At 36.9% G+C, this 19,126-nt stretch overlaps 1 protein-coding gene across 3 annotated transcripts in view; it reads left to right on the top strand.

The window, feature by feature from the left end:
- erg (ETS transcription factor ERG) overlaps positions 1-19,126 on the top strand; it is a 49,892-nt gene that overhangs the window by 13,362 nt on the left and 17,404 nt on the right. For 2 of the 3 annotated variants that reach the window (XM_066650657.1, XM_066650656.1), the window contains exons 1-3: positions 1,458-1,592; positions 9,134-9,387; positions 18,178-18,326. In XM_066650657.1, the coding sequence (XP_066506754.1) occupies positions 1,575-1,592; positions 9,134-9,387; positions 18,178-18,326 (421 nt within the window). In that variant the 5' untranslated portion in view covers positions 1,458-1,574. Of the gene's footprint in view, positions 1-1,457; positions 1,593-9,133; positions 9,388-18,177; positions 18,327-19,126 lie in introns of those variants that run through there. The other variant, XM_066650658.1, reaches the window with a different exon arrangement.

The raw sequence follows: 19,126 nt of genomic DNA, 5'->3' as shown, positions 1-19,126 counted from the left end.
TAATGATGAACATGATACTGTATTTTCATTTCTTAATATGTGATCTTTTTTTGATCACTTACAAATAATGGTGATTTATGTTGTTTGCATTTTACTGCCATTTTGATTATATATGAATTAACACCCAATGTTTAACGTTTTTTAAATTAGCTAATTCGGCTACTTTAATGTGCATCCACTGACGCAGGAGTTCTACTGTGACCATACAAAGTATGAAATCAAATGGGATGTTCTGTAGCAGCTGCATATTAGTTTAAGTTCATCATCATGCTCCATGCCAACTATCATTTTACGGGTTGTGGAGCAGTGGAACTGCATTCTCTGGAGCGATTAAGCACTTATCTTATGTGGTTCACAATTAATCTTCTGTCACAACAGCCTGACCTCACTGATGTTCTTGTGGCTGAATGCAATCAAATGCCCAGAAATGAATCAACATGTTGTGCAGTGACTTTGCAGGACAACAGAAGCTGTTGCTGCAGCAAATAGACACAGGCTACTTCTTTATAGCAGTAGATTAATTAGGATATTTGCATAAGCAGGTGTTAATTAACTTTTGGCAAAGTTATTTGTATGAGGATATCTTCAAAGGAGTTGAATAATCAGCCATGGATTGCTTTGTGGCATGTATTTCATTCTTTCTTTTCTCTCTCTCTCTCTCTCTCTCTCTCTCTCTCTCTGCCTCTCGCTCTCCCCATTACTCTTTCACTGCGTGTAACTCTCTTGGGGCACCCTTGCTGCTTGCAATTGTGGCAAATACAGTGTATATGATCACACATCTGCATCCTGTCCTATAACCGGCCTTCTCTGTCTTTCTTATCATCTGTCCGTCTCTCTGTTTCATTCTCCATCTCTGTGGCTGTCCCCCATAGACACATAGACATATGCATGTTTAGGGCAGAATGAATTCTATATAAGAATATATAGTTTTATTACTATTATTATTTAATATTATATATTTTTGTGGTTATTATATGGGTGGACGTCTGTGTTCGATTGGTCTAATTTATCTACAAGCAGTTCACAAGCTATGGTTTAAGTTAGGTAAAATTTCCCAACTTACAAATTGTTAAGAACGCTTTGTTGACAATGTGTTTTGAGTAAGTATTAGAATTTGAAAATAGCACTCAAACTCCAATTGTGATATAAAACAGATTAATCTTTCAGCTCTATGTACAGTACATAGGGCACCTGCCTTGAGGAAACTAAACTGCTGAAATATAATAGGGGTTCCCTTGTATCTCTTAAAGGACCCATGAGTGTATCTTACAGAATAACAACATTGTTTCAGTCTTTCTTATCTCCTCACTCCCAAATATCCTGTTTCTTCGAGCTATGTCGGCCAGAACCAATAGAAAGCTCTTCCTGCTATTGGCTGACTTCACTTCCAGCGTTAGCACAATCTCATCCGCTCCAAACAGCGCTCAGTGGAACCTCAACTCAAACTCTCCAACATCACCCGAAAAAAATTCACCACCACGCACACACACATACACATACACACACACAAACACACACATACACTGTAATTACAATTGGTTTCCTTGAACAGGACTGAATAGTCCTGGGCTACGATGGCCAGCACCATCAAGGTAAGTTTAAAAATTATGTTTTTGTTTTTAAAAAAGTTGAACCGTTTTTAAACACTTTTTAAAAAATCTTTCAATACCCAGCGAACAGATTTGAGCGGGAGCGGGTAACACCCTTTTGCCATAGCACTACGACAAGATTTCCTTTTCGCTGCTTTGTAAATTTCCTTTTTCCTATTCTCACCGTCTGCACGGTTTAGCAAAATCTTGCAAGCATTGATAATCACCAAGGCTCACACCGAAGAATCAACACTATAGAACTCGTCATTAGGAATATGTTCCTGTTCGTAGTAATTCAAGTTATTGATTTAACTTTTTTTTTGTAACTTAGATTTAATGTCAGTCTAAACCAAATTAGATCATTCATGATCTTCTCAAACAGAAGATCATTCTTCTTATTTTTATTTTGGTTGTATTTGACAAAACATAGCGTCATGTACAGAAAGGACTGTTCTTATTTAAAAGGTTGGATTACTTGCTTCGTTAAATTTCTATTATTTTGACACAAAAGGAATCTGTGGTTTTTGCTAGGTCAACTTATGCTTAAATATTCATTCGAAATTTTAGAAAACCTAGTACATAATTAAAGTAATTTTTTTACAATACAATATTGATAATTGGATATTTAATATTTTGCTCCATTTTTTTCTGAAACAGATTTTAAATTACAATTGCTATTCATATTTGCTACTGACAGCACTGAAATTACTTGAATATTTAAAAAAAATTACTACATGTGGTGATAGAAGGAAAGGCCAGACACAAAAAAAACTTCTGTTTTGTTCCAATCACTATATCACTGTGGTCTGATTAACTACAACACCCAACCTAGAGATGTCCCTTATATTAAGGGATGTAAAACCATACAATGTATTCAATATAAATATATTATTTAATTATTTAACCTTAAAGCCCCTTCAAATCACTTTACAGTTTAACATCCCAAGTATTTTTTAGTAACTACACTGATAACTGTCTGAGGTGTTATTATAAGTGAGTAATAACAGTTTTGCTCCTGAAGGGATTTCTCGACATTTAAGAGCCTTACAAGTTTCTACCCATCTCGTTGGTTTAAAGAATGGACCTGTAAACAACTGAATGTTGTACTCATCTGATTTACAGAAACTGTCTTTGTCCACTTTAGTAAAACATGTTTTCCAGTGCTTTTATACTTTTTTCTATATATTTTTTATACAGTGCTTCAAATGAACCCATAACCACTTATATTAACTGTGGCAGCTAGTTATGTTGTTTTGGATAAAACCAAACAATAACACAATATGAATTAGATTTTATGAATATGTACAGTATGTGTGTTTGCTGTGAGGTTCATTCTTAATGTACAGAGATATACAGACATTAGTATTACAGGTTCATTATTGCCTTATCTGAAGAATTTCATGTATTCCATTCACACTATAAAAGTTAGTCATACAGAATTTCAGTTTACATTACTACATACTCAGTTTTTACAGTACGCATGTTTTTCAACATCAATTTATTATCAAACCAACTGGCAGTTTTCTATCTTTCTTATTTATTATTTGTTTGTTTATTTAAACTGAGGTCATGTAACGTATGATGAATAGACCAATAGAAATGATTCGCAATGACTTGGAAAAACAACACTGACTTACAGTACAAGTTAAGAATATTTTCCCTTCTCCTATAAAGCTAACATATTTGATATTTTGTTCCAACAGTAGCCTAATGATATGCGAACACATGCTGGAAATGTGTTGTAAATAAGGGCTGTGTAGTTAAACTGTACTGTGGCAGATTTAAGCACAGTAATAGTGTAGTGGGCTGAAGACTGTGTAGACCTCCGTGCTTTAAATAATGTATGGGGCAGAAATGTTAGGACAGTGCAGTGTGTTCTTTGTGCTTGGGGCGAGCGAGTTTGTCTGATTGTTTGGGCAGACATGAGTAGGTGCAGCTCTGTCTGTGCTCTCTCCCTTGCGCAAACACTTTTCTGCTAAACTCATCAGAAGGCTTTACTTACCATCGTTTTTGGCTCTTTGTGTTCAACCTCTACATTCTGTTCTAGACAGAGTGGTATGTGTTAAGGGTAATGAGTGTTTACTGCTAAGGTTATGTATTTGTTATCATTAATATTATCATTATTATCCTAGAACTTACACTGCACATCCAAACATGTTACACTTCTCCTAACTAGTGATTTCTCCTACATTAAGGTGCAACCAGTGCCAACAGAGGCACTATGTTTGTACAGTTTCCATTGAATACACTGCCAATATAAAGGATAGGTCACCATGACCAATGCCAAGTTTCTGCTAGAGGGGTATAAAGACTCCCAGTATTCAGTGTCGACCAAGTATCTAACCACCCAGCAATGGGCTATGGAGCCCTGGAACTGAAGACTTCAAAGCATGAGCTTAGCTGCTAATTATTTAAAACCACCACTCTATTAAAGGTTCCAATGAGCAGTTGAGGCATATGAGGCAGTGGGTGTGGCACGTGGTGTGGCAGGTGTGGTGGCATTCTGTACGAGCTGGTGGTGATGACAACCATGCTGCTCAAGATCATGTGAGGGATGTCTCATCAGCAGTGATTGTGCAGAAGGAGTGGATTAGATACAGCATTTGTCATCCTCCTGGAGTACAATGAACTGTTTAGAACTGTTGTTTTATTTTATTTTTGTCTGGAACATTATAGATCCTGGTGAATGGGAAAGATATTCTAGAACATTGTGCACAGAGGGAGAACATTCTTTAACAGTGTATAGAAGGAGAACATTTTAGAACACAAAGTTAGGAAACTTTCTAAAACAATGTGTCCACTGGGGCAGTATTCTAGAACCATTTTTTATAATAAACAGAGTTTATATAGGAAGAACATTCTAGAACAGTGTGCACAGTGGAATATTCTAAAACAGTGCACAGAGTGGGAGAATATTTTATGATTGTGTACATTGTACAACATTTTTGACTCCTGTTTACATTGGGAGAACATTTTTCACTAGTGTGTACAGTGGGACAATATTTTTGAATGGCATGTACAGTAGAAGAACATTCTAGAGCAGTGCATACAGTGGAAAAACATTCTAGAACCATGCTTATAAAGGAAGAACATTCTGAAACAGAGCATAGAGTGGGAGAATATTTCAGAATCATGTACATAGGGGGGTAACATTTCTGACTCGTGTTTACATTGGGATAATATTTTATTATGTTAAGCCTTCGGCTTGCTCGCGTTGGGCTTTTATTGAAATGTTCTGTTCTGATGTTAAATATGTGAAGCTGCTTTGTGACAATGTCAGTTGTAAAAGGCGCTATATAAATACATTTGATTTGATTTGATTTGATTTGATTTGATTATTTTTCACTGGTGTGTTCAGTGGGACAACATTTATAGAGTGTTAAGGGTCACACAAGGGTATAGCATACCATCCCAATATTTAGGTTTGTTGTGACCTATATGTTGTGATGTGCTCCTAAAGTATTGGTGAGGGAAAGGGAGAGAAATGATAGAGGGAAAATATATGATTTGTATAAAGAAGAGAAAGAGAAAAGACTGCGTGTAAGGTGGATGGAAGGAGCGATTGTTTTTTGAGCGAGAGGGTGGGTGAGATTTGTGAGTGTGACGTGGGTGAAAGGTGCGATTTCATTGGAGAGGGATTGGATTGGAGTGATTTGTAAGGGAGAGTTAGGGGAAAGAGGGCTTTGTAAAAGAGGATGGTGTAAGGGAGTGAGTGGTAATGAGGAAGAGAGATGGGTGATTATTGGGAAGAAGCGAATGAGGGAGCTGTAAGTGTGATATATATATATATAAAGGAGTGAGAGTGATTCTGTAAGAGAGGGAAAAAAGAAGCAATGCAATGATTAATGGTGGACGGAGAGAGTGATTAATGATGGAGAGAAAAGAGTGAGCAGGGTTAATGTGGCAGAGTGAGAGCTGATGTCAGGGAAAGCAAGGAATGATAATTAAGAGACAGAAAAGTGAAGAAATGAATAGCAAATGGGAGATGTTTAGGAAGCAGTGATAAATGGAGGATATAGAAAAGAGTGAATAATTAGTAAAATAGCAAGAAATGAAGGTGAGGGGGAGAAAAGAGTGATTAAGAAATGATGAGACAGGAGTTAGAGAGTGATTAGTGTGGGCGAGAGATGTGAGGTTAGTGAGGGAGAGGCAGTATAAACAGAGAGCTGTATGGGTTGCTGATGGGGGAAACGCAAGGGTACAGTTGCTGTGCTGACCTTTGCCAGGGTTAATGGCCACCCATGCCAGAGGTGTAAATGACAGGGCGTCATCCATCCTCTCTCTCTCTCCCTCTCTCTCTCTCTCTCTCTCTCTCTCTCTCTCTCTCTCTCTCTCTCTCTCTTCACTGAAGGCCTCACTGGCCCAGATTGCAATCAGAATGTCGATAGATGGGCTTTTCCTCTTTTCCACTCCCCTCCTCCATTATCCTTTGCTATCTGGGGCTTGTAAAGCAGGAAAGGGCCAGCACAGAGCTTCCTGTCTGCCACCAAGCTTCTGCTGCATGAATGAGCTTCCAGTTCCATTCACACTGAATGTGAACAGGACACACAGACACTGCTGAACTACATTTTGACTGTTTTAATGAACACTGTTTAAAATTCAGGAACCCCCGACCCCCTAATTTGCAATGATGAACCACATTGAAGAATCTAACAGAAACTAAATTTCATGACACAATTCCACATTAAATTACCTTGGATTCTTATCTGAGGTTTCCTTTCCACCTTAAATATAGCAGTTGTTATGCTCAATACATATTATAGGTTAAATAAACAGTGTACAATGCTAAAGCTAAGGTGTTCCTTCCAGTGAAAAAAACAGCACATCTGCTTAGTTTCACTCAATTACAGCAGAAGCTTTGTTCAACCAAGTCACATGGCCATGTTAAAACAGCAAACAGTGATGAATGCCATTTCCATGAAAGCAGAATCCATGAAACCTTTCATCCTCTATAGATGTGGTGGCGTGGACACAGAGGTAAATCAGGCTACGCATATTGTCTTGTGCTAATTTTAATTGGCTAGAGAACGGAGGCCTTTAAATTCTCTAGGGGTTCAGGCTGAAGGCATGTCCATTCTGACCATTTCTGTGCATGCCCAGGCCATGGCCCAGTCCATTTTAAAAATGGTCAGTAGAAAGGGAATCTGCTTTTCCAGTATTTTTGGTAGTTGTAGTATATGGAACATTGGAGCTGGATGATCAGGGCCCTCAATTTGCCAAAGAGAACATCACTTTGTTTTCACACATTTTAAATCTGGCAGCAGTGATTCTCTTGTTTCTACACAGTCTCCACGTAGTTCCAACTCACCAATGTTTAACGGAATAGCTCAGTGAATAATCAGGAAAACAGAATTTAATATTGAGTCACAGAGAAGTTTTGCTGTGTTCAAACAGCACGTGAAAGTAGCCCAAATCCAATATTTTCTTCATATGTGACAGTCTGTATGGCTGTATGAACAGCACCAAACACTGTATATGACCTTTTTCAGTCCTAACTTGGGATACTTTCATTTGTGGTACTGGAATCTGATATGTACCCAACATGTAGCAATGCAACAGTGTGAGTTAGACCAGAATTCATGTAACTTTTACATCAATCCATCTCCACATTTTTTGAAATTCAGCTCTCTGTATTTTGAGCTTTTGGTTGGCAGAATGGCTTTGGAACCATACTCTGAAATAACTTTAGTCAGCAATATCTGCATATATGGTGCATGATAAAATGGTTTTCCTCAAGCAGTGTTAGGAAATGTTTTGCTAAATATGGATCTTTTTTGTATTTCTTTTTTCTTTAGCTTTTGTTTTCTGTTTCTGTATTTCTTAGTACACACTTTGAAAAATGACTATTTTTTCTAGCTCTTGTATTCAGATTTTGAAACAAAATAATCAAATAATATCTCTTAAAGTAATTTGGAATGTTTTTAAAATACAATGACTACTGTTTACCTGTGGAAGTGTGTGTAATTGTACTTTTGCACATTGGATCAATTAAGAGAGTGTGATCTATTCAGCTTAGTGTCGAATATTGGTAACATTAAAAACATACTACATACAGCTTTAAAAAAATGGTCAGACGTAGGGCTGGGCAATTAATTGAAAATTTATCGAAATCGACATTCAGAACTTCTAATTAACATAATCTTGTTTATGTAGATTATATAGATTTTTTTTAAACCTTTTTTTTATTATTCTGTTATGTCATGTACTGCCCCTTTAAAACCACGCTACCAAGTTGTAGTCATGTGATTCTGCTCTTATCTGCCACATGGATACAACCAAACCAAGCTCGTACCAAAGAAAAACATAGCATCTGTGGTTTGGGCGTCCTGTGTTTTTACTATAATTAAGACGACAAATGTAAACACTGAGAAAAAACAGTGACCAAAGCACAATCACACACCAAATATAAATAGTGCTCAAAATATGAGAGGAACAAGCTCCCAGCAACATAAAAAAATATCCCATATTTAATACTGGAGCATATTTACAGTACAAGCCTCGTCACTGAACTATGAGTGTTCATTAACCGTAATCATGGTAAAATGTACACTTAATCGTGATATTGATTTGCGCTCATATCGTCCAGCACTAGCCAGACGTGAGTTTGGGTGACTCAAAATGTAATTTGTCAGATTAGAACTGCATTTTTAGATTAAGACCAACTCATGAAACCGGCTTTTTGTTCACATTATAACATTTAACAGTAAATGCTGTTCTCTTACAGTGCTTCTCAGATATGACACCGTGTGTTCATTGGAAGTACGTGTATGATTAGTTTGCTTAGTGCGTGTCTGCAGTTAGCCTTTAAACATTAAACATTGCTGTTTGTTAATTTGTGAAATAACTTATTGTTGTTGTTTTTTTTTTTTTAAAGTCAAATTTAAGACATTCGGAAAAAGGGGATATGTTGTGTAAACTGGATTAAGTGTTGTACTAGGGCTGTTGTGTTTTTATATTCTATGTGCATTGTGGTTGTTTTCATCAGCCTGTTCTGATGGGTTGTTCCATAAGATAAAAACAGAGGAAGTGTGTTGCTGGGTGTAGGGCCCTGAGTGAGTGAGAGTGTGTGCCTTTTGTTTTGGTTAAGTGTCTAGAAGCTGGGGTGTGGGGGTCTAAGCTGCTGGGAGATGGGTGGGTAATGGTTTGAGAGTGCGGATTGCTGCCCCTCTGGCAGGTGAAGGTTCATGTGGCCCAGCGCTGCAGTAATGGCTTTTACAGCTGAGCAGCAGTGAGAGAGTGTTTAATCTGCTTCCGACACAACTTCCCTTTCCTCCTTCTCCTGCTGCTGCTTTCCAAACCTGATCAGTGTTTGAAGCACAGTTCACTTTATACTATTCATATCGCAGTAATGCGTGACCTCACTTTGTTTTATTTTTTTCTTCTCACTTTCTGTCTCTTTATTATACTCTCCCTCTCTCTCTCTCTCTCTCTCTCTCTCTCTCTCTCTCTCTCTCTATCTCTCTGTCTCTCTCTCTCTCTCTCTTTCTCTCTCTCTCTCTCTCTCTCTCTCTCTCTCTCTCTCTCTCTCTCTCTCTCTCCTGTAGGAGGCTCTCTCTGTGGTGAGTGAGGATCAGTCTCTGTTTGAGTGCGCCTACAGCGTGGCCCAGCAGAGTAAGGCAGAGATGACGGCGTCAGCGGCCAGCGAGTACAGTCAGAGTAAACTGAGCCCCAGAGCCCCTCAGGACTGGCTGGCCGCTCCCCCAGGCCGAGTCACCATCAAGATGGAGTGCAACAGCGGAGGAGGAGCCACAGGGGCTGGAGGAGGAGGAGGAGGAGGAGGGCAGGTTAATGGCTCCAGGTGAGAATCATTACTGAATTATAAGAGTGTTATTTCTTTAAGATTTTATTGAAAATTTGGTCATGTTTCTCAATTACTCTGTCCAACCTGAGGTCAGTACATTGTCACAGCTATTCTACCTGGAGACATGGGGTTAAGTGCCTTGCCCAAGGGCACAACCGAGTGTGCTTGACTAGTCTGGAGATTTGAACAATCAACCCTCCAATTGCTTGGAGGCATTTCTTCAGCAGGATACAAAAAGTTGTAGTCCATTTCCCCTTTATCCTGAATCATAACAGTAAAAGCTCATGTCCCAAATTGCTTACAGGAGAAAATAATGAATTTGTGGGAGAAAACATACATCTACAGCATAAGTCCTTATATAGCAAAAACAGTTTCTGGCCATATTAGAAAAATGTATACAGTTGATTACAGTTGCACAAAATGCAATAGCTGCAATAATGCTTAAAACACATGTTTGGCTACTGCGCATATACCTAGAGAAGGCACAAAAACAAGTCCATCTGGCCTGAAAACTTATGCCATTTTGAGTGCTGCAAGATTTACTTTGTATTTTTCAATAGTCTTCTCCTTCTTTATAATATTTGTGGTATATATGAAGTGGAAGGCATAGTATACTTACCAAATGTATGAAAACAGCTAGGTTTAAACAAGGCTAACAAGCCAATCAGGGTTAGGCATTAAATGGACATGTTTGCTGAACATTCAGCTGGAAAACAAATACTTACACAGTAAAAATACATTAGTTGAATGTCATTTGCAAGCTGTTTAAAACAAAATTTTTTTTAGAGAGCTAAGATATATTATTACTTTAAAGGAACACAACATTACAGCTTCAAAATGAATGTGAATGTCATTTCTCCTCTGGCCTCAGCACTGTAGCTACTATACCATGTATATTTTGGGTGAGGCTAAGAGTTTACCCTGTTTTCAGGACAGTGCTGCAAAAGTGAACTGTGTTGGGGGTCAGGAGCATAATTTCCAAGTCTTGTCTCGTGTTGCTTTAATTATTTTATTAATTATTGTATGATTATAGCTTGAATAAACATATAAATGCTACTTATATACTACAGGTTTGCACACTGAACAAATGTTACATTGTGTGGTTAATACATAATCAAAGTTATGCTAATAAAAATTTAAATGTCTATCAAAATAGCGTGAAAAACATTTTCACACATTTTAATACTTTTTAACACCTTTTAATACTTTTTATATTACCTCTAATTATGTGTTTAACAATGTGCCAATATCATAAATCATGAAAAAAAGCAAGGCAATTATCTAGATATCTGCAATATAAAAAAAAGGTTTCCCCCCATTTTCTTTAAAATTTCACATTAAAATGAAGTTGCTCAAACTGTGGGCAGGTTCGATCAAATATGCTCTTTTGGTTGGTCCACATGACAGCTGCTCTGACAGTGTCTGTGGGTTTGAGATACTTGCTAACCATAATAAACATATGAAAAAATTTTCCAGTGCTTGGTGGCCTACGGCTATTCAGATTACATTTCTGCAATCCAGGCACAAAATATCTAGGCTTCTGTTAGTATATTTATGTGTGAGTGTTTGCTCTGTTAATGAGAGATATATCCACAGTGTGGAATAAGACTGGCAGTCTTGCTTGAAATCAACACTCGAGATTGGTTTTTACCAGTGGTGTTGAAATGAAAGGTTGTGCATGTGGTCGTGAAAAGGTTGTTTGGGTTTTAGAGGCCACCAATTAATCCATCAGCCAGCGGCTGCACAGGAGCCATCACAAACCTGCGACAAACACACATATGCGAGCCGTGACACGTCAAACCGCAGCCGAATCCCAAACTTAAAACAGCTGTACTAAATCCCCTCTCCATTTTATGGATTGCCACAGTCGAAATATTTGTAACACGTCACAGGCTCACACACCGCACACACACATGCACCCACATACATACCACAGACACCTCAGAACAGAGTAGGCTTAATTTATCTAGTGGTGCGATGTTGGAAAGATTGTTCCAATTGGAACTGAGTCAGAGAGTAGGAAAAGATTTACTGTACAGATTAAAACTCTCTCTCTCTCTCTCTCTCTCTCTCTCTCTCACACACACACACACACACACACCATACACACACAAACACACACAGCTTCTGCTGCTAGGCAATATCATAGAATAGCATGTATTTGTTATGAGTGTGAAGGCCTGTGGTCGGCTAAACTTGAAACCTCTGCATCGGAGCTGTTGAAAACTAAAAACTATTAACCTATTAATGTTATTATCTGCTATGTTTCTTGCTGTTTTCTAAGCTTTTTTGTATTTTTGCTAAGCAAGATTTTTTTTTGCTAAAAGGAAAGGTACATTCTCTTGATTATTTTTATTTTAACGGGAACATTATGACATTTGATATAAATGTACATATTATTGACAAAAATTAAGTGTCAAGAAGGAGGTTAGTCTTGTTTTTAGCTATTCGCAGTGTTGGGTACTAAAAAATAAGATCTATTAAAAATGAATGCTAATTATTGCTATTGCATAGTAATGAAAATATTTTTAATTATTACTTCTTAGAAAAACTAATCACAGTTGTACTCACTTCTTCAGTTTGACTCTGAAACCAACTCACATCTGTTCCAACTGGAAAGTACTTTTGGGTCTTTCATACTTAGCCAACCACAGTAAATATCATTTAAAAACTCTGTCACTGTCCCAGCCTTTGAACAAGACAAAGCCAATTATGATGTTTAAAATTATGAACAGCTGATGCTGTTTGAAATAGCTAGGAAACTAGCCAAGAGAAACAGTTAAAATAGATAGATTTCTTGCAGATTTTATGGTACTTAATCAAAGCCATGCAGTTAGAATTTGCAGGTAGCACATGCACACACAAAGTACTCATAATGCAGAGGACATATATTTTTTAAGTTAAAAATAAATACAACCTACAGAGAACACATTCTTTACATTTTAATGCACACTTACTTTTTTATTACTTTGAAATTAATCACAGTGCGAAAAAAACTGTGGCTTGTGTAAATGTTTCAGCACAATGACTGTTTTATGTTTTATTAATCTGATATATTTATCACTGAAAAAAATCTCATTTTAATATCTTTTTAGTAGAATGTGTTAACTTATTTTCACTTTGAAAATCAGCAATATATGGAATGTCACCAGAGGTTTTCACATTTATGACTATATATGACTGTGTGCAGAAGTGATTAAAATGACATATTTTATGGTTTAGAGTATCTCCAAATAAAGTAATTTTACAGGAGAAAGAAAAACAATATTTTGCTTTTACTTTGTAAAACATGGGACAGGTGAATGAGATTTGATTATTTATTAGCTACATTAGGCACTAGTCTGTGAAGGCTGCAGGTATTGTAGGAAATCACATTGAAAATCACACATCAACAGATATCGACAATGCTTTTGCTGCTGCTGTTGCTGCTGCTGTATTGTTTCAATCTTTCTTACTGCACATACACAAAGACATACACAGATGAGAGCAATACATCTTCACATTTCCCAATAATTGATCACATCCAGAGTTTTTATCTCTTTATCAAAAAAAAAAAAAAAGATGAAAAACAGCATATGGCGATGTGGCTGCTATCCACCGTCAGATGCACATCAGCCCTTAATTCTTGGAAAGGCGACACATTGTGATCTTCTGCCCAACCTGCACTTTATCAAGTGGGAATTATTAACAGGACATGAAACACGGGCTGATGTTTTCCCCATTTCCCAAAGTAAAAAAAAAAAGAATCCTATTAGCATGTAAACAGGGTTATAAGCATCTTATTTCTATTATATGAAACACAACATACACCTGCAATTGATTATTTTTACTGTGTAATATTGCTAAAGTCTTTTATTACACTGTACATTTGTTTACATTTTTTAAAACCTTTTTATCTCCACGGTTTTCTATTTTAGCTCTAAATTACTAAGTGCTTGAATGCTGAAGTGTATTTCATCCTTACACAGCTACAGTACAATAGCACTATGCATTAACAATTTTTATTACAATAACAACATACATTTTTAATGGGTTTAGAAAAACCATACATATACCATAGTCCTAACAATAACACGGTACAAATACAATATTTAGAAACAATCACACTATAAAACATACATATAACAGCTGCAACCTGAACAAAAAACAAATATAATGCTTATTATAACATTATGTGATGGTTAGTTAAGTGAAATGTAACATACAAACATGATTAGACTAACAAAACATATAAAATGCATTCAGATGTTATAAAGAAAAAGAACTCAAAGTTAACTGACAAAGGAATGCCACAACGCTCCAATAACTCGTGACAGGATTACGCACATGAAGTCACTTTTTAAATAAAGGCTGATTACTGTTAAATCTAAAATTTAAACTTATTTGACCTATATGGCCCAGAGTGAGAATACAGTACATTATATTTGGAAAAAAAAATAATGTGAGACATGAGGAGAAAGGGAGCCTGTGCTTAGATGATTGCAACACAAGACTGGACTGGCAGGAGCTGAGCCTGACTGAAGTGACAGAACTGTACCCCTAACACGCTGAAAGGGTCTGGAGCTTAGAGCAGGACTGGAAGGGAGGAAGCTAGGACAGTGAAACAATGACAGTTCTCCTCCCTTAACATACTGGAAGGGCCTGGAACTGAGAGCCATACTGGAATACATGGAGTATGGTCGGAGAAATGGTGACAGGACATTGTCTCTCCAACATTCAGGAGATGCTTGGAGATGAGTCCAGGACTGGAAGGGCTGAAGACAGGCCGAAGATCCAGTGAAAAATCATCCATTCCCAGAGGGATCTGAAAATGAGAACGAAAAAGCAACAGGGATAGGAGTTGAAATGGGCTAGGAGACAGTGGATGTGACAAAGACAGGAACAGGGCTAGAGAAAGATACAGTAGACTAGTGCATAGCTGAAGAACATCATAAAGAACCATAAATGGAAACAATACAGGTTTCAGAATAGCCACAGGAAGAGGAGAAGGTCAAGACTGCTGGAGACTGGCAGGCTGCAATCTTGGGCATCACGCCCAACTGAGGATCTTGCAGGTGAGACAAAAGGCCTAGGGATGTAAAGGCAATGTCTGCGGTTGAGGGGAAATGCTGTTCTCTCTGGTTTGTTTACGTTCAGTTCTCTATTTCTTTTAAGCTGGAACAGTATGTTTGGAGGAAAAAACGACAGTTGTTTCTATGTGGCTGAAGTTTTATTTGTCTGTAAATTTTTATTCACCTTTTGAAGTACCACCGAAATGCATTTTTTACTCAAGGTGTTTAGCTTTGTAGCGTTTTAAGTCTGTTTTTACATTCATGCTGTTAGCAACCTGAATTTATAGTCAGTTTCATCTACAGCAAAAATAAGTTATAATATTATCCACTTGCGGAGCAGGAATAGAGCAATTTCCTCATCTCAGTTTATGCTTTTCAATGTTTGGAGGTCTTTAAAAACCTCCAGATATAAGCAGAGTGAATAAACCTAGCATACTGGACCAAGATACTTTGTCTTTGTCTGGTCGTTTAGCACCATTATATTTATATAATACGCAATGTTTACTTAATATGTAATATTTGTGCTGTTTCAGATTACTTATGGTGGAAATGTCCCCAAATTAAACTTTACTAATATTAAAGCATTACTGAAAGTGCTAAAAAACTAAACAACTCGAGTAACAAATGAATTTCTGTTGTAATTCAGACAGTGAATAAACTTACAGACAAGTTCATCTTCAGCCACTTACAAACAACAGTTGATTTTTTCCTCAAGACATACAGTTCCACCATAAAAGACGTGAAGCTTCTGAACATAAACAAAACAGAGAGAACAGTGTTTCCCTTCAAGAACACAGCTGCCCTGAAGCCAGATAGCCACTGTACACGCTCCTTTGCCACAGAGGAGATATGGCAAGTTCAACTTTGTAGAGTGCTTATTCTTGTCTGTAAGGGTTCTTTCCCAAGAAGTGACTGACACTGCCATGCTAAAATAAAAAGTTTGCTTTCAACAGCAGTCAGATGTTGCTTCGGTCTCATTGGATCGGATTGGATTGCATTCGGATCATTGGATGACATGGCATTCTGCAATGAGGCAGCAGAATAGAAATAGGCTGTAATAATAGAAGAACAGTTAGAAAACGAGTGTGAATCTATTTATAATCAAAGAAAAAGTAGACAAGTACTAATATTTTAAAATATATGGGATACAGAATACAAAGAACATGTCATATACACCCATATATATATATATATATATATATATGGGTCAAAAGCTGGTAACACAGATTAAAGGAGTATGACAGACAGGGTAGAGACTCTAAATGTCAGAGCTTGTTTGAAGTACACTGAGAAACCTTCATGATTACTGGATGGGGCATGAAGGTGAGTGTGATCATAGCTGTCAGTTCATCTGTGATGAGGATTTAGCTTTCTTTGCTGTGAAGACAAGGTGGTCTGATCCACTTGGCATTTAGTAAGTTATATATTGTGAATTGTAGAGTTTGGATGAAAATATTAAAAAAAAATGCCTAGGGTCTGTGAGAGCTACACCTCATGATAATGATACAGATACAGTGATATAAATTTGTCTCTAGCACGCACATTCTCATTTGTGTTTTTCCTCTGGTATAGAAAAATTTAAACACAGCAAAGTGGCAGTTTTACAACTCAATTTCAGAAACAAGATGAAATTCAAAATGATAAACATCGATCAAACTACCGTTCTCCACTTTAAAAAAAAAAAATACTGGGTATTTTACTACATGGAAAATATAACTACAAGGTTCCATCCATCCATCCATTATCTGTAACCGCTTATCCAATTTAGGGTCGCGGGGGGTCCAGAGCCTACCTGGAATCATCGGGCGCAAGGCGGGAATACACCCTGGAGGGGACGCCAGTCCTTCACAGGGCAACTAACTACAAGGTTACAATTTAAAAAAGACTCTTTTAAAAGATTAAAAGATTTTAATTAAATGCTCCCCAATTATTTCATATTTTACAATTGATGAAGTTTAAGTGATATTTTACTTGAACGAATTATAAATTCTATATAGATTTTATTTATTTATTTATTTATTTTAAGTTTGGGGATATATCAATATTTATTCCAATTATTGTCAGGTTATTGAAATCCATTGAGTATTGTGAGACATTTTTGCCAGTTTTAACTTTGAAAGCATGTCTCTACGTATTTTACAACCGTACCTGATAATAAAAAAAAACACGATAAAAAAAGACGTTAAAAAAAAAAAGAAAATACTGGGGATAAAATTTTGAAGTCAATGGTGTGAATAATCCCAGAGCAGCACATCAACAAATCAGAATAAAATTAAATACTAAAAGAATAATGTACTATAATTGTTATATTTACTTATATTGATATATTTAAGTAATAGTAAGAAGTATTGTACACTTAAGTATTGTAAAGTTTGGACTCCCCTTTTCAAATGGCATGTCTTCTACATGAAAATAAGTCCGCATTCCCCACATTGAACAAAATGAACGAACTTTTGCACATGACTGTAACAGAGTAAATATATGTGGTTACTACCCACCTCTGTAGATGGACACTTGAGTGGGCAGTGATAAGGGCTTGGGGCAGCGTGTGTCCTTGGCAAGTTGATGTGAGTGTGATGGGACATTCCAGTAGTGATCCTTCACATCTGTTTCTCAGACTGTGGCCAGATGTGCGCGTGGCAACCGAGCTGGTGCATGAACACAGTGCTGCACACTGCTCTGTGAATACAAATCCCCTGCTCTTCTTCACAAAGCCCCATTTTAACACATTTGCCATATAATTTACTTGCTCTGTTCAATATGTTAAAGTTTGTCATTCAGTAACTACATAGAAAACAGTACAAGGCTATATTATATATACATTTTTATAGAAATGAAAAAGGTTTAATTGTGAAGTTTAACATATCTGAAGAAAAAGTATAAAATGTGCCCTGTGAATATTTTATGTGTTTTATAGTAAATTATTATATTAGTATATAGTATAGTATTAGTATATATTAGTATTTTTTAGAATATTTTTAAATATGTTTCACATTTGCAATTAGAAATAATATATGAAATATAATATATATATGTATATGAAAGACTGCAGGAGTTCTTTTTTGTTTGTTTGTTTGTTTGATGGATTTATTAAATAGAAAAGTACTATTGAAATAAATAATTCAAATGAATACAAGAATGTGCCAAACTAGTCCTCTTTGATGTATCAAAGGGATTGTTTGCTATTCGGGACAATTCATATCATATTAAGAGGATTATGATTGATATATACATATATACTTGAATAATAATAATAAAAAATAAGCTCAAAGTCTTACATACTATGAGTGAGACAAAATTAAGCTGTTTAAAATTAAGTGTGTGATGAAGAGGGTTTCACTACTGTTTGCAATTCAGGGCAAAATCTTAAAAGCACTTTGTATTATTTCTGATTTATGTGTGTCCCTCATTGCTGTAATCGCTTATCCAGGTCAGGATCACTTAGCCTACCTGGAATCACTGGGTGCAATGCAGGAACACACCCTGGTCAGGGCACCAGTCCATCACGGGCACCACACACTAACACATTTAGTTACCTATTCACACCTAAGGACACATTTGCATGGCCAGTCCACCTACCAGCATGTGATTCTGGACTGTGGGAGGAACTGGGGCACCCTGTGGAAAACTGTGCAGAAACGAGGAGGGCACGCCAAATGTCACACAGACTGTCCCTCCGAGTTGGGGCTCGAACCTACCTGTAATTAACAATACTTTGATTTGTATGTGTATGCAGGAGCCCTCCTGATGACTGCGGTGTGGGTAAAGGGAAGATAGCTGGTGGAGGAGATGGGGCTCCAATGACCTACAGCAGCTACATTGAGGACAAACACATGCCCCCACCCAACATGACCACCAATGAGCGCAGAGTCATCGTACCTGCAGGTCTCTCTCTCTCTCTCCCCCCCCCTCTCTCTCTCTCTCTCTCTCTCACACACACACGCAAGCTAACTTCATATGACTATAACCTTTTATCAGCAACTGAGTGTTGGGTGAAATTGCTAATTTCATAACTGTGCAATTAAAAAAATAAATTTAATACAATTCCTTTACCCTCAACAAACTAAACATCTCGCAGACAATATATTCTGCATTTGTTTTAAAATTTGACACATATCCCTCTGCAACCATGTTCTATATCCCTGTAAAATATATGCACAATCCTTTATTTATGATATTTTTTTTCTGAGTGTGGGCAAGGTCATTTAGAACACTCAAGCTGCTTAAATCAGGCAAAAATAATGGTATATGTTTATAATGTTTTTATTATAGTGGATTATAATTGATTTTCTGCAGTGTTTCTTTTTGCATGGTTTGTGTGTGTGTGTGTGTGTGTGTGTGTCTTGTCTAGACTGTTTCCTTTGGTCAGAATTTCTAAGAGAGTGGGGAAACACTGGACACATGCTGTTGAGAGAGAGAGAGATAGCAAAAAAGAGAGAGACAGAGTGAGAAAGAGAAAGAGAGAGAGAGAGAGAGAGAGAGAGAGAGAGAGAGAGAGAGAAAGAGAGAAAGAGGGAGAGAGAGATAGTTTTTCTTATCAGTGATTAGAGACCCTCTCCAGATTGTTCAGTGAGGATACTTCCTTTTTAAATTTAAACTTAAAATTCCTCTGGATCTGTGAAACAGAACCATCAAAAGAAAAGCATTACCAAAATATAAAATAAAAAAATATAGAATTTTACAAG

The sequence above is a fragment of the Hoplias malabaricus genome, chromosome 18 (genome assembly GCF_029633855.1).
Source record: "Hoplias malabaricus isolate fHopMal1 chromosome 18, fHopMal1.hap1, whole genome shotgun sequence".
In the NCBI taxonomy this organism is placed as follows: Eukaryota; Metazoa; Chordata; class Actinopteri; order Characiformes; family Erythrinidae; genus Hoplias; species Hoplias malabaricus.
The sequence above is the reverse complement of the archived record's forward strand: the minus strand, read 5'-3'. Positions and strand labels throughout refer to the sequence as shown.